Source organism: Mustela lutreola, chromosome 3 (genome assembly GCF_030435805.1).
Source record: "Mustela lutreola isolate mMusLut2 chromosome 3, mMusLut2.pri, whole genome shotgun sequence".
Lineage (NCBI taxonomy): Eukaryota > Metazoa > Chordata > Mammalia > Carnivora > Mustelidae > Mustela > Mustela lutreola.
Window position 1 is genome coordinate 168,355,644 of NC_081292.1, and position 25,610 is coordinate 168,381,253.

At 43.1% G+C, this 25,610-nt stretch overlaps 1 protein-coding gene across 2 annotated transcripts in view; it reads left to right on the top strand.

Moving 5' to 3' along the window:
- IQCA1 (IQ motif containing with AAA domain 1) overlaps positions 1 to 25,610 on the top strand; it is a 152,791-nt gene that overhangs the window by 96,231 nt on the left and 30,950 nt on the right. Inside the window, exons 12-15 of one of the 2 annotated variants that reach the window (XM_059167631.1) lie at positions 488 to 555; positions 3,173 to 3,255; positions 10,158 to 10,265; positions 13,814 to 14,013. In XM_059167631.1, coding sequence (XP_059023614.1) covers positions 488 to 555; positions 3,173 to 3,255; positions 10,158 to 10,265; positions 13,814 to 14,013 — 459 coding nt within the window. The remainder of the gene's footprint in view (positions 1 to 487; positions 556 to 3,172; positions 3,256 to 10,157; positions 10,266 to 13,813; positions 14,014 to 25,610) is intronic. The other variant, XM_059167632.1, reaches the window with a different exon arrangement.

Consider the following 25,610-nt stretch of genomic DNA (forward strand, 5'->3'; position numbering starts at 1 on the left):
ACATTATCTGAGGAAGAGCTAGTAACATAGAGAATACAAAGAACTCTCAAAACTCTGTAGTTAAAAAAAACAATTGATTAGATCTGGGAACCAAATCTGGGAGGGATGCTAACAGGGCATGCGATTGGGTGTCAAAGACCAGCACAGCCTGATGGCCTGGGCCCATGGTGCTCTCATCCTTTGTAATTGAGAGCCTGCAAGAAGAGAGCCAGGATGCTCAGTGCCTGTTGGCAGTCAGGCCCCGTGCAGGCTTCACAGGGATGACCTCACTCTCTACTCGCTCAGGGACATGCCCACATAAGCAACCTGCTGTTTCCCAGGGCAAGCCCTCCATCCACTAAAATATGGCTGTCACACGTCCAGTGTGCACAATGGACATTCCCATCCCATTCCTTGACACCATTACCAAAAACAGCTGAAATTCTAGAGCTTATTTGCTTACTTGTTTTTACTAAATTGTTGGCTATTTCCTTTTTTTTTTTTCCAGAAAAAGAAAGGGAAGAAAGGAAAAAAAGGAAAAAGAGGAAAGAAGGACAAAGACCTGACAGCGGACAGGTGAGGTGTGCTCTAGACTTTTGCTGCACATGGAGGGCTCCCCCCACCTCCAGAGCAGAGGGTAGGTCACAGCCGAAGTGTTCGGCCCCAGCCTGGGAATAGCACCCCTCTCTGCTCACCACACCTCCTCCACCCTGGGGGTGCTGGGCCGCTCTGCAGTCCTGTATAAAGAGTGGCCTCCTAGCCTGCAAAGATGCGTGCCAAAGGATGAACACTGGAGTCACCTCTGAAATCATGTGACTTTTTTTAAGTTTTAAAATTCGTGGGGTTCTTTTTTTTTTTAAGATTTTATTTATTTATTGAGAGAAAGAGAGAATTCTCAAGCACAGGGAGGGGCAGAGGGAGAGAGAGAGAGAGAATCCCAAGCAGACTCTGTGCCAAGCGTGGAGCCCAATGTGGGGCTCAATCCCATGACCCTGAATCATAATCTAAGCTGAAATCAAGAGTTGGATGTTTACCTGACCACACCACCCAAGCACCCCAAAATTTGTGGACAGTCTTAAGAAGGTGTTCAAGAAACAGCAACCTGATCCAACTTTGGAGGAGTACAGACCCTCCTGGAGGGCAGAGATGGTTCCCATTTTCTGCCCTGCCCTGGCACTTCACAAGTGCTCTTTGAAAGGAAGGATGGGGTTTTGCCTCATTGAGGGGCATTTCCATTGCTTGAGCTCCACTGGCCAAACTCTGATACTCATGAATCATTTTCAGTGCTCATTTTTAAGCTAAAATGGCCCTTCCATGCTTTAACATTGGAAATAAATAGGACCCAGGTTTTCAAATATTTTCAAGGAATGTATTAGGATCTAAAAAACAAAATAAACAAAACAAAACAGGTGCAGGAAACAAGCTAGTGGTCACCAGCTGCGGGAGCCCTGGGGAACAGGTGAAATAGGGGAAGGGGATCAAAACACAGAAACTTCTTATAAAATAAGTAAGTCATGGGGATGTAATATACAGCACAGGGAATATAGTCAATAATATTGTAATGACTTCATATTGTGACAGATGGGGACTAGACATCATGGGGATCAGTCTGTAATGTATAAAAATATTGAATCATTATGATACACATCTGAAACTGATAAGATATTGTATGTCAATTATACTTCAATTAAATAGATAAATAAGAATAAAATAAAATACAGTCTTTGGGGTGCCTGGGTGGTTCAGAGGGTTAAAGCCTCTGCCTTCAGCTCAGGTCATGATCCTGGGGTCCTGGGATCGAGTCCCGCATCGGGCTCTCTGCTCTGCGGGGAGCCTGCTTTCTCCTCTCTCTCTGCCTGCCTCTCTGCCTACCTGTGATCTCTGTCTGTCAAATAAATAAATAAAATCTTAAAAAAATATACAGTCTCTAATAAGTGAATGTCAGAAATCATTCTGAAGGTATACCTTTCTTCCCATGGGTTTTGTTAATGGAGACCACGTATTGTGCACCTGTTCGGGGGTATTTCCTAGTCATCCCCTGGCTAGCAGGGGTACATTCCCAAACTGTGCTTGAGAGTTGTATGCATATATTGTATGTTTATATTAAATCAGTATTCTAGTTAGAAACCTACAGTTGGTACTTTCTTATCCCAAATCCCATTACAATTAAAACCTCCTTAATTCGCTGCAGAATTTTAAATGCTATTAATTTAAACACTATTTTAAACATATTTGAAAGAATACAATTCCAGTCAATCAAAGACTGGGGTCATTTAATTAACATTTATCTCAATGGTATCTGGCTTAAATATAACTGGTATTCTTGATCCTACTAACCTGGATCACAGAACAAAGAACTGGTTAAATAGTTATTTTTACAATCCTTCATTCTAAAGACTAGGGTAGAACTAAAGCATAAGGCCCCTAGCAATGAAAAGGGAATAGACAAAACATCTCAAAGAATTAAACTCAATATTTGAGCTTGACCTATCTATATTCCTACAAGCCAAGCCCCAGTTAATTTCACTGGGAGTTTCATTCATTAAGTGGGATACTGTCTTGATTTTTTCCTCAATTAGTATAAATTACCAGTGTGCTGGCTGTATGCCCAAGGCTCCCTTAGGGGAGTGGTTTGGACATCTGTAAACACTATGGAAATGTATAACATCTTCCAGAAAAATCATCACACTCACTGTGTTGGACATTTTGTCTTTCGTAGTAGAATTAGTTCCCCTTTATAGATATTTCTTCTAAACTACTATGCTATTGGGTTAAAAGGAAACATCAATTCACAAAGGATTAATGATCTACTACGGCTTGCAGATGCTAACTGAATATATAATCGTGAGCCCATTGCGCTGCTATAACTGGGCAATTTCTAATTCATATCAGTGCCATCACAAAGACTAATGAAAGGGCAGGCTGTAGGAGCTATACCTGGTCTCAGATGCCCAGGAATATAATTCTTATTAATGGGAAACGTCAGACGTACACGTGGATGAGCAAAAGTATTGTTTTTAAAGCCGAGAATGTCCCCCAAATGGTAGAAAAGCTTCAAAAAATCAACTTATTTGCATACATACCAACGTGCTTAGAAATAGATCTGGTGGAAGTTCTTTGCGTATGTGGCGATTAACGGAAGTGCTGGTTTTATGTGTCTGCTCATGGAATAGATGGTCTGCTTTATCACCAGGACCATTGAGTCTCTGTATAAGGAACTGGTGGAAGAAGGGCTGCTGATCCAGGCTCTGAAAGTTAACCTCTCTGATTACATCGGTAAGGCTCACCAAAATTAACACATGTATGTCCCGCCTATGTCACTCCTTGGGTTTTGTAGTCCCAACAGCTGGAAAGAGGTTTCATTTGTGTTGTTGTCCAAAGCCAAACCTGGCCCATAGTGGCTCGTAGTAGATTTTTGTTGGACTGAATGGATTTGAATTCAGTCTGTGCCGTGAACTCACAGGTCCAGCTTTCTCCCCGAATGTGGTAAAGGCAGGGTTTTGAGCCTATTAGCCATGTTCCTGGGGGCATTCTGTCTGGCATAAGTTAAATTGAGGAAATGAAGAAGTGTTCATACTTTCAGGTTTAAACAAATGCCCCAAGGGAGCAGCCCCTGGAACTTGAACAACACACAGTTCTCACAAGAGAAATTCCCTCCAGAAAGGGTCACCACAGAAGTAGCTGGGAGGAAGGAGGAAGGGGGGGGGGGGGGACATAGGCTGTCATTATCTCCAACAAATGTTTTCTCTCAATTTTTAAAAAACAAATGATGACCTGAAAACACACTCAAAGCTTAAAACTCTTAATCCCAGCACCCCAATGCAGGTATAATGTTCGCTTTCTCACATCGGCCATGAGCCAAGACATTCTCCCACATAACCACAAAAGAATAATCACACATATTACTACAATGTTCTTACTTAATACCTAGTAAGCAATCAACTGCCCCAATCGTCCTAATAATGTTCTTTATACAATTTTGTTTTTCTGAATCCAAAATCCAGTCAAGGACCTTGGCTATGGTGTTCAAATCTGTTTAGTCGTCTTTCATACCTTTAATCTAGAACAACTTCCAACCCAACGTCTTTCCCCCCATTGACATTGTCAGAGCCCGAGCTGTCGCACAGACTGCCCTTCTCAGAAGTGGTTTGACAATTTGCTCTTAACTTGATTCAGGTTAAATGTTTCTGAAAGTAGACTATATAGCTGATGTTATGTCCTTCTCAGTATTTAACACTGGGGTCACGTGTGCCCCATCACTGGGGATGCTAAGTACCATCACTGGCTAAGGTGCTGTTCCCCAGACTTCTCCACTGTTAAGCTTCACTCTCTGCTTCCTAGTTAATGAAAAACCGGGGGTTGAGGTGAATTATTCCAGGTTCTGGAGATTCCATTCCCAGCTGGCTTAAAGGTTTTATCCTCCATTGAGGCTCTTTGCCTGCATCGATTCCTACTAGGGTAGCTGTGAAATGGGGGGATCTATTTCTATCATCCCTTCTATGTCTAGTAGGTGCCATTTTTCTAGAAAGAAGTGTCCTCCCCACCCTCTTTTTAATGTGCTGTGGTATGTGTATAGAAACATGGAATCTTTCTTTTTCATAGTATTATATTACACACTGACCTAATTTGGGCCTGTAGGAACAGGAAGGCATTTCCCTCTGATCAAAAAATAGTTATTTTAATGCCTTTGAAATAGATCCATAGTTCCTTAGGGCCTTGGGAGCATTTGTATTTCCTAACAGTATAAGAATTTTACCAGGACATATACTGGAATATATATTGGGTTTCTATTTATTTAATGTGCTTCTTGTTCAACTACCAAAGAGTTTTCTCCTGGATTCCCTTGATTTAGCTCTGTTAATTCTGTTCTTATGAAAACATGACATCGTTAACAGAACACTGCTCCTTTCCTTGTGGTTGGGATCTCTGACTTCTCCTTGTCTGTCTTTTCCTTTGATATCCTGTATTTTTGCTTATCACTGAATTCCTAGTGTTTAGACGTGCCTGGCACAAAATGGAGTCTCCAAAAATAAACTGATGGATATATTTCTCATCTTCTGTTTGATTTCTCACCCATCTTGGACTTTGCATCAATCTGTCAGTTTCCAGGCAGCATCTTCATGATGCAAAGGCCAAAATGAATGCAATCAGACCTCACATGAAAATAACCCAGTCGTGGGGTGCCTTCGGCTCATGTCATGATCCCAGGGTCCTGGGATGGAGCCCCACATCGGACTTTCTGCTCATCAGGGAGCCTGCTTCCCCCCCACCCCCGCCTGCCTGTCTGTCTACTTGTGATCTCTCTGTGTCAAATAAATAAATAAAATCTTTTTTAAAAAAATAAAAGAAAGAAAATAAAATGACCCAGTCGAATGAATAGACATTTCTCTGAAGAAGACATCCAGATGGCCAACAGACACATGAAAAGATGTTCAACATCACTTATCATCAGGGAAATGCAAATCACAACCATGATGAGATACCACCTCACACCTGTCAGAATAGCTAAGATTAACAACACAAGAAACAACAGATGGTGATGAAGATGTGAAAAAAGGGAAACCCTTTTGCACTGTGGCTGGGAATGCAAACTGATGCAGCCACTCTGGAAAAGAGTATGAGGCTTCCTCTAAAGTTAAAAATAGAACTACCCTACAACCCAGCAATTACACTACTAGGTGTTTACCCAAAGGCTACAAAAATATAGATCTGGAGGGTCTGTATACATGCACCCTGATGTTTATAACAGCTTATCAGCATTAGCCAAACTATAGAAAGAGCCCAAGTTCCATCAACTGATGAATGGACAAAGATGTAGTCTATATACAGTGGAATATTACTCAGCCATCAAAAAGAAATTGTCATTTGCAATGACATGGATAGAGCTAGAGAGTATTATGCTAAGTGAAGTAAGTCAGAGAAGGACAAATACTGTATGATTTCACTCATACATATTTAAAAAGCAGAACAAATGAACAGATGGAAGCGGGGAGAAAAGGAAAAAGAGAGAAAGAGATTCTCAAGATACAGAACAAACTGAGGGTTGCTGGAGGAGAGGTGGGTGAAGGAAGGGCTAGATGGGAGATGGGAGAGCATTTGATGTCATGAGCGCTGGGTGTTCGTATGTAAGCAAGGAATCACCAAATTCTATTCCAGAAATCAATATTGCCCTTCATTTTAACTAACTAGAACTTAAATTAAAAAATCGAAAGAAAAAAGAAAACGACCCAGTCTAAAACAAAATCAGTCAAACTGCCATGAGGGCGTTTCCATGTTTTCCTTATTTTTTTCCCAGTTAAGTTCCTTAGCTTGAAAGATGACAGTGGATTGCCCCAAATCCCTACGTAAAAACTGGCAGAGCAGCCAGAGAGCAAAACCAGAAATCTACGGACAACATTTACACCAAAACTAAATGACAGGGTCTCCCCTGAAATCCCAAAGTACAAGCCACTGGGGACACAGAGCAAAGGAACACCAAAATGACCAGCAGGCGTTCACAGGGAGGTAGACCAGACCAAGACAGCAGCGGCAGCCAGAACTAGGAGAGGCATGACCACCTCAGAAAAGCACACCATTGCGCTTTTAATTCATCTGGAAACAACAGAAGAGGGGGCTCTGTGACATTTAAAAAGCTACCCTGTGCCAAGCCTTCTTCTAAAAGTAGAGAAATACTGTCTCACATGAAATGTAGCAATGGAAACATCCAAGATCAAAGCCCACACAACGTTTCTATCAAAAAGAAAGAATAAGGAACAAATTAACATCACAAAAAGATGGAACCCACTCGTTCAAGCAAGCTAACATAACATATGAGAATTATAGAAGAAATGAAAGAATACATAGAATGGAAATTAGAAAAACTCAGAAATGAGTGGACAAAACTCAAGGAATATTAGAAATAAAAAGAAAAATCACTTTGGAAAATAAATTATAATGAATCAAAGAATGAGTAAATAACACCTTAAGAGAAATAAAATGTGAAAGGCAGAATGTCCCCTCTCCCACCCCTCACCTTCTGAAGGAGGCTTGTCCTTTATGTGATCCTTCTGTGCCTCAGTTTCCACAATTAGGGGAACAGTCACAGCACCCGCCTCATTAAATCACTGGAAATAGTGAGGTATGAGATCGGGCATCCGGAACATATACCGCCATTGCTGGTGGTGGCATTCTTGCCTAGGCTTTGGCAGGCTGGGGGCGTGAGGGGAGGGAGAGGGACTGCAAATCAGAGGGCTTGAGACTTCGTGGTATCTCTAGGGGCCTCCCCCACCAATCCACATTACGGAAGCATGAGTGTGGGGCCACTGCCTAAGGCCAAAATACAGAGAGAACAGACACAAATTAATATTCTGCTAAACTATCCGGCTCCACCCATGTTTCAGTCCCTGTGCCTTTGGGGGAACACTGACCTGAGGCCAGAGCTGGTGTTTCCCACACTCCCCTTGGTGTTCAGAGCCTGCTCTACAGAGGAGAAAACTCATTATCTTAGACGGTATGACTTACACGTCTGCACACATGAAACCCCCAGAGCTTCGGAATAGCTGATACCTGGCACGTCCTGCACAATCTCAGCTGAGCTCTCCCAACATGGAGTCGACCTAGAGCAGTTTCTCTGGCTGACCTCGTCCTGGAAGCCAGGCGGCCAGCGTCAAACATACAGTTTATGAACCAGTCCGTACTCCTGACCCATCACCGTGTAACACGCGTGCCCATCCTCGCTGTTGGGAGACGGTGCGTGTGCAGCCCTGTTGGAGTAAGGGTGGCAGGACATCCTTGCACTTGGCGGCGAGGGGTCAGGAGAAGCAAACACCGATCAGTAACATCTGCCCTTGGACCTCGCCCCTGGTCCCCGAGGAACGTGTTTGAGAAGTTAGGACTTATTATACAGTGCTCACCATACTCTCTTTAATGCTGTGTCGGGGGTAGAATGGAACATTAGAGGCTGATCCCATCCTTATTTCTCAAATTTTTTTTTAATTTCTCTTTTTTTTTTTTAACTGCTTTGATGTCCCCATGGTCTTCCATTATTTTACTCCTTCTGTACTAGTTTGCTAGGGCTGCTGGAACAGGTGTCACAAACATTCCCTCACAGTCTGGGGGCCAGAAGTCCAAAATCGAAGTGTCGGCAAGGTGGTCTCTTCTGAGAGCCTGAAGGAGAAGCTGTTGCCTTGCCCTAGCCTCTCTGCACATGCCCCTCCCGAGTCTCTCTTGCTCCGACTGCCAGCCCTCCTGCATGGCTACCCTGCTGTCCCTGCGCTCCTACGACCTCATCATTTCACCCCTTGTCCTGTCCCCTGGAGGTTTGCTGCAGCCTCTGGCGTTCTGCTAGGTCTCCTTGTCCCTGTGCCCATCTTCACACCTGTGTGCACATGGCCCTTTTTATAAAGGACACTAGTCATATTGCACTGGGACTTACCCTAATGACCTCACCTTCACTAGTCATATCTGCAATGGCCCTATTTCCAAACAAGGTCACACACTGTGATATTGGTGATCTGCCTTTCACATTAGAATTGTAAGGAAACCCAGTCTGACCAGTAAGACATTCCTTGTTCCTTTTCCATCCACTATTGTAGGCTTTCTTGCCCCTGTTCATGCTTTGTACTTAAATGCCTTTTCATCCATCGTCGCCTTCTTCCCTCTCTGGCAGAAGACCTGGGATCTGTGCGGGAAATCCTGAAGTTTCTAAGCTCTGCCTGAGCACGTGGGAAGGGTTTAGGGCATCCACACCAGGAATAGCAAAGCACAGCAGCATGCTTTCAGGATGAGTCCCAAAGCCTGGCAAGGGACTGGTGGTGTCCTTCGCTCCATCAGAAGCAACACCCACTAATTCAATTTAATATGATGTGTCTAAATGAAATCTGTTAGGTTCTAGAAAATATGGTGCATCAGGGTATTAATATGGATTTATTTAAGCAGGAAAATTGGGGTCACTTTCAGACCACCTCTAATGTCATGTTTATAGCAATAAGCACTGGATTTAATGGTGGCTACAGGATCTCTTCCTGCTCTAGTGAAGGCGAAATTAACCACTCTCCTATTTATGACCTGCTCATTAAAAAGCACGGGGATCGGAAGCCGCAATGGAAGCTTTCACTATCACTCACTCTCTCCACCAATACCCATTGTCCTTGCCAAGGACTTTTTTTTTTTTTTTTCACATGGAAGCTTTGAAAGCCTGCCCTCCACAACAAAACAGCAAGCATTATCTGATCTCTAATTCTAATTTTCTCAGCATTCGAAAATGCTTTAAAGCTTTTCTCAGTTCACGTACACATAAGAGCATTCTGTCGGACATATGTATAGAACATCGAAATTCTGCAAGACCCATACTTCTTATAGAAAGAAAAAGTTTTAAAAAAATGATCAAGATTCCATGACTCGGGCATTGAATATTTTCCCTTCAGATTCCGGTACAAATCAAGAGAGAACTGTCTGAGCATATAAAGGGTCCGTCCTTGTGAGAAATGGAGACAGCCAAACTAATTTTCTTGGTGACCTTATCTAAATTAGTTAGAAAATAACATTTCAGATTTATGACTAGTTACAATTAAGACCTTTGATGCCTTCTAATTAAACCTGTAAAGATTTATTTCTATATTATTCCTTTGGTAATCCTTTGAAAATGATAAAAATGTAAATGAATATGACCCGCAAAAGGAGATGTTTCTATTTATTCTAAATTAGACTCATATCCTTCCTTTCAAATGATTGTATTTTAGGTTCAGATTTACCCTGCTCCGGTACAAATTCCACATTGATCTTACATAATTTGTACTTAAAGTTTATGCCCATGTTAGATATCATCGCTTGGAATAGAAATATAAATGAAATAAAGCCTACCATAGCTTAGTCTACTCTATACGTCCTTCATTTTAAAATTTTGTTCCGCTTCGTGTATTCTAGAGTCCAAGGCCAATTTTGGAAATCCTAGGAGGTTAGTGTCCTACTCAACAGAATGTACCGTTACAGTAGCCTGGAGAGCGGAGAGTTCAGGAATGGGTGGGTCTTCTAAGGCCTTGGTCTGAGAGAAGAGGTGTTCTCTGTGTCTCCCGGCAACACCGTTGTATTTGCTCAGACATGTTGACTGTGTATTCTGTGTTAGTTTCACAGGTACCAAGATCATGCCGCTCAGACCAGCACAGTCTCCACTGACTTACCCTCTGGTTGTGTTCCCCCAGGAGAGTACAGTTACCTGGGGACCACACTTCGCCAGGTATCCATAGAACCCATGCCTTCCCTCCTGGACGTCAGACAGCTCATCGCCCTCTATGGGGTCTTGCCACTAGGTAAAGAGACCACACACCCTGTTGTGCATTTCCTTTTTTTTTTTTTTTTTTTTTTAGATTTTATTTATTTGACAGAGAGAGACACAGCAAGAGGGAACACAGGCAAGAGGAGTGGAAGAGGGAGAAGCAGGAAACCCTAGGCAGAGCTCAATCCCAGGACCCTGGGATCATGACCTGAACCAAAGGCAGACACTTAAGGACTGAGCCACCCAGGCACCCCCGTTGCACGTCTCCTAGAGGCAGCGGTGAACTGCTTGCTACATTGGCAGCATCTTCCTGTTTGATCTTTTCATGCAGACCACTCTGAGGAAGGGTTGTTCTATTGTGACCCTGATCCCAGAGAGCACAAGAAGGTCCTGCACGGGGGACATGTGTGCACCACTTCTGAGCGCCTGCTTAACATTCTGGGCTGAAGGTCCCGTCAGCAATCAAGCACCTGCGATTAAAATTAATCAAATTAGACAAAGGGCTAATGTTAGGCTTGCCTTTTACACACAGACTTCTGTTACTAGGTCCTTAACAAAGCTGGCCTTTCATGAACCAGTGAAAGTGTGTTTCATGAATCTAAAGGATTAAGGCTCTGCCAGTTTTCACTGATATCCACTCTAACTGCTAAGTGAGATGCGGTCGTGATTGTTCAGACCAACAGACCAGCGTTCTGCAGTGTGGCGACAGGTGCAGGAAGGGCGGGGCCCTCTGTCACAGAGCTCTCTGCTGCTCTCCTTCTCTCTTATCATTTTAACAACCTTTTTATGGGTATGACCTCGGTCATCTGGGCTGGGCTCTGTTGACAATTCTGAAAGAGAAATCATGCTTTATTTGCTTAACTGGCTTTAAAATAATATGAGAATAGTTTGGGCACTTACAATATTGTTCCACTTTGACTTAGACCTACAGGCCAGAAATGGTCCCTTCCTCTTTTACTTTCATGTCAGAAGTAATAAGTGCAATTGGGGGTCAACATCAATTTTATATATATGGAACATATCATATATATAAGTATATGATACTTCAGGGGTCCACAAAATAAATATGCAATATTTATGAGGCCCATGCAAATGAAACAATGAGCCCTCAACCCTCATCACAGTGAGATGGAAAACAGTCGAGCTGAAAGCACCAAGACCTAGCATGTTGTCACGGGAACTCCTAAGACGTCCTCGACAGGGGCAGTATGTTTGATCCTTGACTCCAAGAAACAAAATGTTGGATGTCATTTCCAAGCTGGCTTAAAAGCCTCAAAAGAAGGATACTCAGGGAACATCCCACCTAAATCCTTCTCTTGTCGATGAGGAACCTGAAGTCCCTACAGGCTGCAGACCTCCCTGGGTCCCAGAGCCAACAGGCATTTCTTCTCGGGACCTGTGTGTGTGTTTGTGTGTGTGTGTGTGTGTGTGTGTGTGTGTGTATGCAAGGCACAAACCAGCCAGACAGACAAGGACATTCACAGATCTGCCTTCAGGTGCTTCCTTTAAATTTCATAAATCTAAAATCATATCCAATGACAACAGGAACTGTGTTTGCTGGCACTGTGTTCAGGTCCCAGCCAACCTAGCCACTCTGCAGAGGGCCCCAAGGACACTCTGTGTGGCCATTCTGTACCCTGGCCAGGCAGCAGAAGCATCCACTGGCCTCCAGAACCCCAAGAACCTCAACCAGGGCTCCCAGGACAAGGCATGAGCTTTCCGAGCCCACCGGGCAGATAAGGGAGCACCCAGGATGCATCTGGTCAGCGTTCACCCGCACACGCTCCCAGAAATGTGACTGCCTCCCAGTATGTGGAGGGAGAAGAAGGAGGAAGGCACTCAGCCCGCCCCCTTGGCAAATCTGCAATGCCAGCTGCCTTCCAGGGACCCCTAAAGCCGGCATCAGTCTACATCCCCAGCCCCTTGCTGTCCCCCTGCTATATCACTAGCAAGAATTATCTGCCACTCCCCAGCACCCGTCTGACCTCCCTCTCCAGGCCCACAGTCACTGTGCCTCCTCACCCAGCATCTTCTCAAGGGTCCCTGTGTCTACAAGGTCCAGTTCTGCTGCTTCCAAGGCCAGCTCAGGTGCCATGCTCTCCCAGAAGTCCTGCCTGAGGCCCCCATCCCCCGACCTGGGAAAAGGTTCTTCTCTGAACCCTCCGCGGCTTGCACAGATCTCAGCACTATTTGCCTCCTGTTCTGGTCACGTCTGCTCAGGTTCAGCTCCCGTCCTAGCCATAAACTCTCGACAATAAGCCCTGAGTTTTCCCCACCAGCCCCTCGCCAGGGCCATGAATGCACCAGCCCCCAATACCTGTGCTGCGCGGACCACCCAGTGAATGGCATCCCTCTCCGATTGTGAGCAACAGAATAACCTTTATCGTATTACATTACTGTGCTCCTCACTGACCACAAATAAAGCCCGTCTGTGTCATTGCATTTTTTTTAAGATTTTATTTATTTGACAGAGAGAAATCACAAGTGGACAGAGAGGCAAGCAGAGAGAGAGAGGAGGAAGCAGGCTCACTGCAGAGCAGAGAGCCCGATGTGGGACTCCATCCCAGGACCCTGAGATCATGACCTGAGCTGAAGGCAGAGGCTTAACACACTGAGCCACCCAGGTGCCCCCTGTGTCATTGCATTTTAAACAGAACTTGCTCAAAACCGGCTTCCAAGATTATGTTATGTAACCATAAAAATTATTCCTGATTATTTGATAAATTCATTGTATCTTTTCACTTACCCAAGAAGAAAAAGCACAATAATAATCGTAATTTGGATATATATATTCCAGTTCATCAAAAAGTGCCCAGTGGCTGCCCAAAGCAAAGTCACATGATAGGAGATGTTTTGATCACAGCACTTTCCAGGACTTCATATCATAATTACTTCACGCCAGTGTGCACTCCACTTGTGTTCGGGATGGCAGAAGATGCTGGAGGCCAAGTCCCGCTCGGGCTGGAGGAAATGGACAGTGTGACTGACCTCCGAGTGTCCGCGTGGTAACTCCAGGCTCTTCATCAACAGGCTGGAACCGAGGGCAGATCAAGGAAGTCTGGCCACTACACCTGCCTCTTTCGTTTCCCTTTTCTCTCCTGAGAACCACTAAGGAACATTCCCAGCCCCCCTCTCCGGCTGTGGCTTCATGTCCGCATTCCTTTTCCTAAGCTTTCAAAGACTGCAGCTAGCAGAGAAACCGGCCCCCAACCCCCGCCTGAAAAAAAAAAAAAAAAAAAAAAAAAAAAAAAAAAAAAACCGCCAGAGGTTAGTTATTGTAGGAATGCTCTTTAGAATGATGAGTTTGGGAAAAATTCTAGGGAAAGGGGCAGCAGGGAAGGTATGTGCAGAATAAGCAGGATGGTTCGTGGCCCCCACCTCTAGCCCTGACATACAAAATCAAAGGTGTCACCGCCCAGCTCAGACCAGGGATGTGCCTCCAGTTAGAAATGCTTTGGACACATTCATCACTGTTGCAGAAAGTGGGGTCACACGCTGGAGGAACAGCCTTGAGGGATGCTCTTTCCAGTGCCACTTAGCTTCTCTGCACAATTTTAGAGCCTCTGCCTCTACGTCTTATAGGTTCTGCAACAGTGCACGAGAAGGCTCCTTTGGTGAAATCCCTGCTGCTGGCAGGGCCATCGGGGGTAGGGAAGAAAATGCTGGTCCACGCCATCTGCACCGAAACGGGAGCCAACCTCTTCAACCTGTCCGCAGCCAACATTGCGGGGAAGTACCCTGGCAAAAACGGCCTGCAGATGATGCTGCACGTGGTGGTCAAGGTACTGCTTGCATTTCTTGTTCAGATTACATGTTCAGATCCTGCTGTTAACCCCCTTACGCCCATGAGCGCCGACCCTTGCGGATGATTCCCGAAGGCTGACACGCCCATCTCTCCTGTACCCCCCATCGCATCCTGCTATAAATCACTTCAACTGTGCAGCTGGCTGAGCATGCAACGGGCAGAAACAGCACCTTCCTTTACATAAATAACCCCTACTGTCCTGTCTAGATCAGCCTCCTCCCGCCGCAGGAATCCTCCCTGAAATGCCCCCACATGTCTCTGAAATCGAAAGCCACAATTTCTACCTCCAGCCCCCCTTCCTTTGGTAACAGTGTCAGCCACTTGCTAGGGCAGGGGTTGGGGGGCAGTTGTTCTTTCACACATGGCATGAGTCTCCAAGGTATGTGGTTCCTTGGGCATGTCTGCTCCTCACACAGATGATCCCAAGGAGCCTGCAGGAAGCTAAGCTGACCACAGGGGGTTCCATGCTCCATGATCTCTGGGCTGGAAGACAGGATACCCTAAAAGATCCATATACTACGCAGTCCCAGGATCTTAGAAGAGTTCATCACTTCCCTGCATCTCTGTCTTATGCCAGCAAAATGAAGCAGTAAGACCTAATGATACTGTCATCCCTAAAAGCAAAGATTCTCTGATATCATTTAGAAATGGGTAATGACGGTAATAGACAGGTGTGGATAGGTAGATGGGGAGATGATATATTCACAAATGGATTACCAAGTTTTCAAGCATTTTATAACAGAATATTCATATTTAATGTTAAAACTGGACAGATTTAATTTTTATTTCATTGAGTAACGGAAGGTTGTCTCTATGCTGTTCAATTCACTTTTAGTTGCTAGAATGCCGAATCAGCCAGCTTTTATGGCCTAGCAAGGACACCCCACATCTGGGGCACGGTGTCACCTGTGCATCAGCTCTCGGGGGGCTCTGGGGCTTATATGCAAGCAGTTGCCCATAGAAATCCTTCCTTTTCCACATGATGTTGACCCCTGGAGTGAGGCTGTGATGGCAATGGGGTTTTGTTCTCTTAGCCTCATGGTCCCTACCCTTGTGGCGGGTCGGGACATTTCCCATTCTCCTTTCCCCGCTGCTCACCCTGCAGGAATCCCTATAGAGAGAGAATCTTGAAGACCTGGGAGGTGGGAGGGGAGGAAGGTGGGCAGGGAGTAAAGACCACCGAGCTGTTTAATAGAGCCCTCCCCTCGTAGGGACCACCTGTGTCACCTCTGTACGGGGCTGTTGCCTGTTCGCAGCCGGCCCGTGAAGGGCCCAATCCTCATCCCATTTACAGATAAAGACAATCGGGCTCTGACAGGTTCAGTGACTTGACCAAGGCCATGAAGAGCGTGTGGCTGAGCTGGGGTTGAGACCCAGCTCCTCCTGCTCCTCTTCGTCCTCCTGCACCATTTTTATCAAGGCAAAACTTATACAAGGAGAAATGCATAGATCTTAAGGATGCATCTTAAGTGCAAGCTTTGAAAAATGTACACAGCTGGGTGGGCACCATTTTCATGGGTTTTTGGTCCTCGTTTAACTTCTTTGAAATATGTGTTCAAGTCATTTGCCTACTTTTTACTGCCTGGTTGGTCTTGTGATTTGCAAGCGTTCTTTGTTTATTTTCATTACAAGATCTTTGCCAGACGTACATATTGCAAATATTGTGTCTTGTTCTGTGGCCTGCTTGTTCATTTTCTAATTTTTTTAAGTTTCAATAATTTTTTATTATATTAGGAGTCACCATACAGCACATCATTAGTTTTTGATGTAGTGTCCCATGATTCATTGTTATGATTCATTGTTTGCGTACAACACCCAGTGCTCCATGCAATCCATGCCCTCCTTAATACCCACCACTGGACGACTCACCCATCACCCCATCACCCTCCCCTCTAAAACCCTCAGTTTGTTAACCGAAGGGAAAAAATGAAGGGGAGGATGGAATCAGAGGGGGAGATGAACCATTTTCTAATTTTTTTTGTCATTTACTTGTCCTACCTCTTAGTGCCAAAGGGTGTGGAAACCTCCCACTGTGATCATAGAATTCCAAATTTCTCCCTCTCATTCTGTCAGTTTGTACTTCACAGATGTCGAAGCACCGTTAGGAGATATGTCCACATTTTGGATTGATGTGACCTCCTCTTTGGTTATTTTATCGTTAGGAAATGACCCTTTTTGTCTCTGGCAATACTTCTCGTCCTGAGGTCCACTTCACTGAATACTAATGGAGCTCTCTTGATAACTCTTCTATTTTCAATGTCTTTAGAGTTAAAATGCATTTCTCGTAGGCAGCATGTAGTTGAGTCTTGCTTTCTTCTTCAGCCTGACAACACAGGCCATTTAATTGAGCCTTTGCTCCATTTACACTAAATGCAGTCATCATCTGGTGGTGTTAGTTCCGCCATTTTGCTGTTTGTTCTCTGTTGCCCCATCTCTTCTTTTATTCTTCTGTTTGTCCTTTCCTGTCTTCTACTGGGTTAACTCAGTACTTTTTATTACTTTATTTGGATTCCTTTATTGTCTCTATGGACTACAATAGTCATTTTTAACTTAGCACTGTGTATGCACAGTTCACATTGTACTATTTTACATAAAATGAGAGAACAATATAAGCCTTTTGTTGTCCAGCGTCCTTCATGTTTTTATCATACATTTTACATCTAGAAATGTTATAAACACAGTAGAGTGGTACCATTTCTGCACTACTTATATTAAATAGTCATGTGTCTTTTAAAGAAATTAAATGGCGGGGGAGTGCGGTTTTATACTCATCTCCATATTTACTCTTTTTAGTGATCTTTGTTCCCTTCCACCCATCCAGGTTCCCACATGGTGTCATTTCCCCTGTAGCCAAAGGACTTCAGCATTTTTTTCAGTGCTGGTCTGGTGGCAACAAGTAATTTTTAGCTTTCTTTTGATTTATTTTTAAATGCCTTTATAGCACTTCCATTTGTAAAGTCATGATTCACTGGATATAGAATTCCAGGTTATATTTTTCTTTAAGCATTTAAAGATGTGATTCCATCTATCTTCTTACCTCTGTATTTCTGATAAAAAGTTATCAGAAATTTGGACTGTTCATCTCGTGTGTGCATGTGTCATTATTCTCCCAACATCATAAGTATTTTTCTTTATTTTGGTTTTCCTCAGCTTGACTATGAGGTACTTGGAGTTTTTTGTTTTTTCTCTGGGCTTAAACTGCTTGTGGCTCACTGTGATAATTGAATCCATAAATACATGTTTTATACCAAATTTTGGATACTTGGGACACCACTTCCTCAAATATTCTTTCTGCCCCATTCTCGGTCCTCTCCTTTGGGTGCTCTCATCACACATGTATTTGACTGCTTGGTGTTGTTCCACAAGTCCTTCACGTCTTGTTCTCTCTAGTTTCCACATCAGGTAATTACTGTTCATCTGTACTCAAGTCTGTACTCTGCATTTTTTTTTCTTTTTTCTTTTTTTTTTTTTTTTTTTAGACTTTAATTTTTTATTTTTTATAAACATATATTTTTATCCCCAGGGGTACAGGTCTGTGAATCACCAGGTTTACACACTTCACAGCACTCACCAAATCACATACCCTCCCCAATGTCCATAATCCCACCCCCTTCTCCCAAACCCCCTCCCCCCAGCAACCCTCAGTTTGTTTTGTGAGATTAAGAGTCACTTATGGTTTGTCTCCCTCCCAATCCCATCTTGTTTCATTTATTCTTCTTCTACCCACTTAAGCCTCCATGTTGTGTCACCACTTCCTCATATCGGGGAGATCATATGATAGTTGTCTTTCTCTGCTTGACTTATTTCGCTAAGCATGATACGCTCTAGTTCCATCCATGTTGTTGCAAATGGCAAGATTTCATTTCTTTTGATGGCTGCATAGTATTCCATTGTGTATATATACCACCTCTTCTTGATCCATTCATCTGTTGATGGACATCTAGGTTCTTTCCATAGTTTGGCTATTGTGGACATTGCTGCTATAAACATTCGGGTGCATGTGCCCCTTTGGATCACTACATTTGTATCTTTAGGGTAAATACCCAGTAGTGCAATTGCTGGGTCATAGGGCAGTTCTATTTTCAACATTTTGAGGAACCTCCATGCTGTTTTCCAGAGTGGCTGCACCAGCTTGCATTCCCACCAACAGTGTAGGAGGGTTCCCCTTTCTCCGCATCCTCGCCAGCATCTGTCATTTCCTGACTTGTTGATTTTAGCCATTCTGACTGGTGTGAGGTGATATCGCATTGTGGTTTTGATTTGTATTTCCCTGATGCCGAGTGATATGGAGCACTTTTTCATGTGTCTGTTCGCCATCTGGATGTCTTCTTTGCAGAAATGTCTGTTCATGTCCTCTGCCCATTTCTTGATTGGATTATTTGTTCTTTGGGTGTTGAGTTTCCTAAGTTCTTTATAGATTCTGGACACTAGTCCTTTATCTGATATGTCGTTTGCAAATATCTTCTCCCATTCTGTCAGTTGTCTTTTGATTTTGTTAACTGTTTCCTTTGCTGTGCAAAAGCTTTTGATCTTGATGAAATCCCAGTAGTTCATTTTTTCCCTTGCTTCCCTTGCCTTTTGCGTTGTTCCTAGGAAGATGTTGCTGCGGCAGAGGTCGAAGAGGTTGCTGCCCGTGTTCTCCTCAAGGATTTTGATGGATTCCTTTCGTACATTGAGGTCCTTCATCCATTTTGAGTCTATTTTTGTGTGTGGTGTAAGGGAATGGTCCAATTTCATTTTTCTGCATGTGGCTGTCCAATTTTCCCAGCACCATTTATTGAAAAGGCTGTCTTTTTTCCATTGGACATTCTTTCCTGCTTTGTCGAAGATTATTTGACCATAGATTTGAGGGTCTATTTCTGGGCTCTCTATTCTGTTCCATTGATCTATGTGTCTGTTTTTGTGCCAGTACCATGCTGTCTTGATGATGACAGCTTTGTAATAGAGCCTGAAGTCCGGAATTCTGATGCCACCAACGTTGGCTTTCTTTTTCAATATCCCTTTGGCTATTCGAGGTCTTTTCTGGTTCCATATAAATTTTAGCATTATTTGTTCCATTTCTTTGAAAAAGATGGATGGTACTTTGATAGGAATTGCATTAAATGTGTAGATTGCTTTAGGTAGCATAGACATTTTCACAATATTTATTCTTCCAATCCAGGAGCATGGAACATTTTTCCATTTCTTTGTGTCTTCCTCAATTTCTTTCATGAGTACTTTATAGTTTTCTGAGTATAGATTCTGTGTCTCTTTGGTTAGGTTTATTCCTAGGTATCTTATGGTTTTGGATGCAATTGTAAATGGGATTGACTTCTTAATATCTCTTTCTTCTGTCTTGCTGTTGGTGTAGAGAAATGCAACTGATTTCTGTGCATTGATTTTATATCCTGACACTTTACTGAATTCCTGTATAAGTTCTAGCAGTTTTGGAGTGGAGTCTTTTGGGTTTTCCACATATAGTATCATATCATCTGCGAAGAGTGATAATTTGACTTCTTCTTTGCCGATTTGGATGCCTTTAATTTCCTTTTGTTGTCTGATTGCTGAGGCTAGGACCTCTAGTACGATGTTGAATAGCAGTGGTGATAATGGACATCCCTGCCGTGTTCCTGACCTTAGCGGAAAAGCTTTCAGTTTTTCTCCATTGAGAATGATATTTGCGGTGGGTTTTTCATAGATGGCTTTGATGATATTGAGGTATGTGCCCTCTATCCCTACACTTTGAAGAGTTTTGATCAGGAAGGGATGTTGTACTTTGTCAAATGCTTTTTCAGCATCTATTGAGAGTATCATATGGTTCTTGTTCTTTCTTTTATTGATGTGTTGTATCACATTGACTGATTTGCGGATGTTGAACCAACCTTGCAGCCCTGGAATAAATCCCACTTGGTCGTGGTGAATAATCTTTTTAATATACTGTTGAATCCTATTGGCTAGTATTTTGTTGAGTATTTTCGCATCTGTGTTCATCAAGGATATCGGTCTATAGCTCTCTTTTTTGGTGGGATCCTTGTCTGGTTTTGGGATCAAGGTGATGCTGGCCTCATAAAATGAGTTTGGAAGTTTTCCTTCCATTTCTATTTTTTGGAACAGTTTCAGGAGAATAGGAATTAGTTCTTCTTTAAATGTTTGGTAGAATTCCCCCGGGAAGCCGTCTGGCCCTGGGCTTTTGTTTGTTTGGAGATTTTTAATGACTGTTTCAATCTCCTTACTGGTTATGGGTCTGTTCAGGCTTTCTATTTCTTCCTGGTTCAGTTGTGGTAGTTTATATGTTTCTAGGAATGCATCCATTTCTTCCAGATTGTCAAATTTATTGCCGTAGAGTTGCTCATAGTATGTTCTTATAATAGTTTGTATTTCTTTGGTGTTAGTTGTGATCTCTCCTCTTTCATTCATGATTTTATTTATTTGGGTCCTTTCTCTTTTCTTTTTGATAAGTCGGGCCAGGGGTTTATGAATTTTATTAATTCTTTCAAAGAACCAGCTCCTAGTTTCGTTGATTTGTTCTATTGTTTTTTTTGTTTCTATTTCATTGATTTCTGCTCTGATCATTATGATTTCTCTTCTCCTGCTGGGCTTAGGGTTTCTTTCTTGTTCTTTCTCCAGCTCCTTTAGGTGTAGGGTTAGGTTGTGTACCTGAGACCTTTCTTGTTTCTTGAGAAAGGCTTGTACCGCTATATATTTTCCTCTCAGGACTGCCTTTGTTGTGTCCCACAGATTTTGAACCGTTGTATTTTCATTATCATTTGTTTCCATGATTTTTTTCAATTCTTCTTTAATTTCCCGGTTGACCCATTCATTCTTTAGAAGGATACTGTTTAGTCTCCATGTATTTGGGTTCTTTCCAAACTTCCTTTTGTGGTTGAGTTCTAGCTTTAGAGCATTGTGGTCTGAAAATATGCAGGGAATGATCCCAATCTTTTGATACCGGTTGAGTCCTGATTTAGGACCGAGGATGTGATCTATTCTGGAGAATGTTCCATGTGCACTAGAGAAGAATGTGTATTCTGTTGCTTTGGGATGAAATATTCTGAATATATCTGTGATGTCCATCTGGTCCAGTGTGTCGTTTAAGGCCTTTATTTCCTTGCTGATCTTTTGCTTGGATGACCTGTCCATTTCAGTGAGGGGAGTGTTAAAGTCCCCTACTATTATTGTATTATTGTTGATGTGTTTCTTTGATCTTGTTATTAATTGGTTTATATAGTTGGCTGCTCCCACATTGGGGGCATAGATATTTAAAATTGTTAAATCTTCTTGTTGGACAGACCCTTTGAGTATGATATAGTGTCCTTCCTCATCTCTTATTATAGTCTTTGGCTTAAAATCTAATTGATCTGATATAAGGATTGCCACTCCTGCTTTCTTCTGATGTCCATTAGCATGGTAAATTCTTTTCCACCCCCTCACTTTAAATCTGGAGGTGTCTTCGGGCTTAAAATGTGTTTCTTGGAGGCAACATATAGATGGGTTTTGTTTTTTTATCCATTCTGATACCCTGTGTCTTTTGACAGGGGCATTTAGCCCATTCACATTCAGGGTAACTATTGAGAGATATGAATTTAGTGCCATTGTATTGCCTGTAAGGTGACTGTTACTGTATATGGTCTCTGTTCCTTTCTGATCTACCACTTGTAGGCTCTCTCTTTGCTTAGAGGACCCCTTTCAAGATTTCCTGTAGAGCTGGTTTGGTATTTGCAAATTCCTTCAGTTGTTGTTTGTCCTGGAAGCTTTTAATCTCTCCTTCTATTTTCAATGATAGCCTAGCTGGATATAGTATTCTTGGCTGCATGTTTTTCTCGTTTAGTGCTCTGAAAATATCATGCCAGCTCTTTCTGGCCTGCCAGGTCTCTGTGGATAAGTCAGCTGCCAATCTAATATTTTTACCATTGTATGTTACAGACTTCTTTTCCCGGGCTGCTTTCAGGATTTTCTCTTTGTCACTGAGACTTGTAAATTTTACTATTAGGTGACGGGGTGTGGGCCTATTCTTATTGATTTTGAGGGGCGTTCTCTGAACCTCCTGAATTTTGATGCTCGTTCCCTTTGCCATATTGGGGAAATTCTCCCCAATAATTCTCTCCAGTATACCTTCTGCTCCCCTCTCACTTTCTTCTTCTTCTGGAATCCCAATTATTCTAATGTTGTTTCGTCTTATGGTGTCACTTATCTCTCGAATTCTCCCCTCGTGGTCCAGTAGCTGTTTGTCCCTCTTTTGCTCAGCTTCTTTATTCTCTGTCATTTGGTCTTCTATATCACTAATTCTTTCTTCTGCCTCATTTATTCTAGCAGTTAGAGCCTCCATTTTTTATTGCACCTCATTAACAGCTTTTTTGATTTCACCTTGGTTAGATTTTAGTTCTTTTATTTCTCCAGAAAGGGCTTTTATATCTCTCGAGAGGGTTTCTCTAATATCTTCCATGCCTTTTTCGAGCCCAGCTAGAACCTTGAGAATTGTCATTCTGAACTCTAGATCTGACATATTACCGATGTCTGTATTGATTAGGTCCCTGGCCTTCGGTACTGCCTCTTGTTCTTTTTTGTGTGTTGAATTTTTACGTCTTGTCATTTTGTCCAGATAAGAGTAAATGAAGGGGCAAGTAAAATACTAAAAGGGTGGCAACAACCCCAGGAAAATATGCTTTAACCAAATTAGAAGAGATCCAAAATCGTGAGTGGGGAGAAAGGGGATAAAAAGAGGTTCAAAAAGGAAGAAAGAAAAAAAAAACAAAAATAAAAGAAAGAAAAAAAAGAAAAGAAAAGAAAAGAATTTTTAAAAAAAGAAAATACCTAAGAAAAATGTAAAAAAGAAAATATATATATATTAGATAAACTAGTAAAAAATCGTTAAAAAAGAAAAAGGTAACAGTTAAAAAAAAAATTTTACCCGAAGGCGAGAAAAAAAAAAAATGAAAAAGAAAAAATTAAATTAACTGCAAGACTAAAAAAAATCACAGGAAAAAAGCCATGAGTTCCGTGCTTGGCTTTCTCCTCCTCTGGAATTCTGCTGCTCTCCTTGGTATTGAAACCGCACTCCTTGGTAGGTGAACTTGGTCTCGGCTGGATTTCTTGTTGATCTTCTGGGGGAGGGGCCTGTTGTAGTGATTCTCAAGTGTCTTTGCCCCAGGCGGAATTACACCGCCCTTACCCGGGGCCAGGGTGAGTAATCCGCTTGGGTTTGCTTTCAGGAGCTTTTGTTCCCTGAGCGCTTTCCGTAGAGTTCCAGAGGATGGGAATACAAATGGCGGCCTCCTGGTCTCCGGCCCGGAGGAACCGAGAGCCCAGGGCCGCACTCCTCAGTGCGCGCTCAGAGAACCGCGCCCAGTTACTCCCGTCTGCCTGACCTCCGGCCCCGCTCCGAGCTCACCGAGCCTGCGACCGGTTCAAGGTAACACGGAGCTGCGAGCTTACTGTCGGCTCTGTCTCTGTAGCCGGCTTTCCCGTTCCAATACCCGCAAGCTCTGCGACACTCAGACACCCCCGATCCTTCTGTGACCCTGCGGGACCTGAGGCCACGCTGACCCCGCGTGGGCTTCGCCCCGGTTTAGCCTCTGGAGCGATGTCCCTCAGCGGAACAGACTTTTAAAAGTCCTGATTTTGTGCACGGTTGCTCCGCCGCTTGCCGGGAGCCGGCCCCTCCCCCCGGGGTCTATCTTCCCGTCGCTTTGGATTCACTTCTCCGCCGGTCCTACCTTTCAGAAAGTGGTTGTTTTTCTGTTTCCAGAATTGCTGTTCTTCTTCTCTTCGATCTGCCGATGGATTTTCAGGTGTTTGCAATCTTTAGATAAGCTATCTAGCTGATCTCCGGCTAGCTGAAGCAGTCTCAGCTTGCTACTTCTCCGCCATCTTGGCTCCTCTCTCTGTACTCTGCATTTTCTTCTACCATTGCCAATCTGATATTAAGCCTATCTTGTGGATTTCTTTTGTATTTCTGACATTTTGCTTTTCAGTTATGGAATTTAACTTTGCTTATTTTTATAGATTTTTATTTCTCTCTTGCAATTCTCCATCTATTCATTCAATATGACTATCTTTTCCTTTAAGTCAACTTAAGAGTTGCTTTACAGTTCTAGTCTGCAAATTCCAACACTGGGTCATCTTGGAGTCGCTCTCTGTTTGACTGTTTTCCTTGACTGTGGGTCCCATTTTCCTGTTTATTCATATCGTTAATTACTCTTATTTGCATATTAGACATTGTGGATGATATGTTGTTGATACTCTGGGCATGCTGAGCTTTGTTCTGACAGGCAGTTATATTACTAGCTGATCAGCTTGAGCTTTTGCAAAGGTTTTGTTTTCCAGTTTGTTATTGTGGGTCTATTTCGGTTTTGCCTTTAGTCTAAGGTGAATCTCTTAGTCCTATAACATCATCTTCACTTTAATGAAACTTAAATAGAAAGCCTGAGGAGTTTAACAAATGCCTTTAACTTGGCAAAGGCTAAGGTGTGTGCTTAGTTCTTCTAACTTTCTGGCTGTTGCTCTCCACTGAGCTTCTCGGAATCTTCCAGCGTGCAAGCACATTTCTGAGGCTAGCCAAGGATTTGAACATGAGTTGGAATTTAAAGCCCAGTAGCCTGGCTTATGACCTCATGGGCTCACCCACCAAGCCCCAAGCACTAAGTGCTTCAGAGGAAAGGTTAAAGAAACCTACCCTCTTGCTTCCCCCTGCCACCCCGAATAAACACCTAATTTTGTTGACATTGTCAAGTAACAGACAGAAGCACATAAATATTAAAATATTGGCATTTCATAAGCATCCATATATACCAGATCCTGTTCTAGCACGTCTCTGTGTAAATTAACTCATTCTGTCCTCACAACAACCTTAGGAGGGAAGCACTGTCATTATCCCCATTTTACTGATGAGGAAACTGAAGCACTGAAGAAGTTTTCCCTGGCCAGCAGTGCTGCAATGTGAGCCCACACAATCGGGGTCCAGAGCCACTGGGTGTCATCACTACACTATTCTGCCTCTGATTGAAGTAGGACTAGTTGAAGTGAGCCTCTTCTCCCTACTACTACATGGCTCCCTTGCTCCTGGTATGACCCCAGGACAGAGCCAATAGCGTGATCATGATGTGCTTTCTCTCAAGAAGTTATTGCTTCCACTGCTGAGAATTCATCTTGATATCAAGTAAGCTATCTTTGCATTTATTAGAATCATTGCATTCTGACATCATGTGGGCCCCAAAATGCTGAACATCCAATTTTCAAAATGTGGAAGAGTGTCTTTATCCACTGAGGCCCCTCCATGCCTGAGTGCCTGACACCTGCCTCATTAAGCCTCACGTTCACCGTGTGTATAACCAATAAATGAAAGACGTAAAGGTCTCTGGAGTGGGTGTCATTCAATTAGAAGCCACATGCGGTGGGCCACTGTGTCCTGGCATGATTGACAGAACCGCTATCTGCATTGCAAAAAAAAGTATTTGCTTTCAATTAACCACAGAAAAGTAGGAAGTGATGCCTGTGCCGGAAAATCAAGGGCAGGAAGCTATAGTGCATTCCTGTGTTGTGTGAACCGTGGAGCGGGCTGCGCCTGGCACGCAGCAGAATCCGGTCTTCGGCATTTGC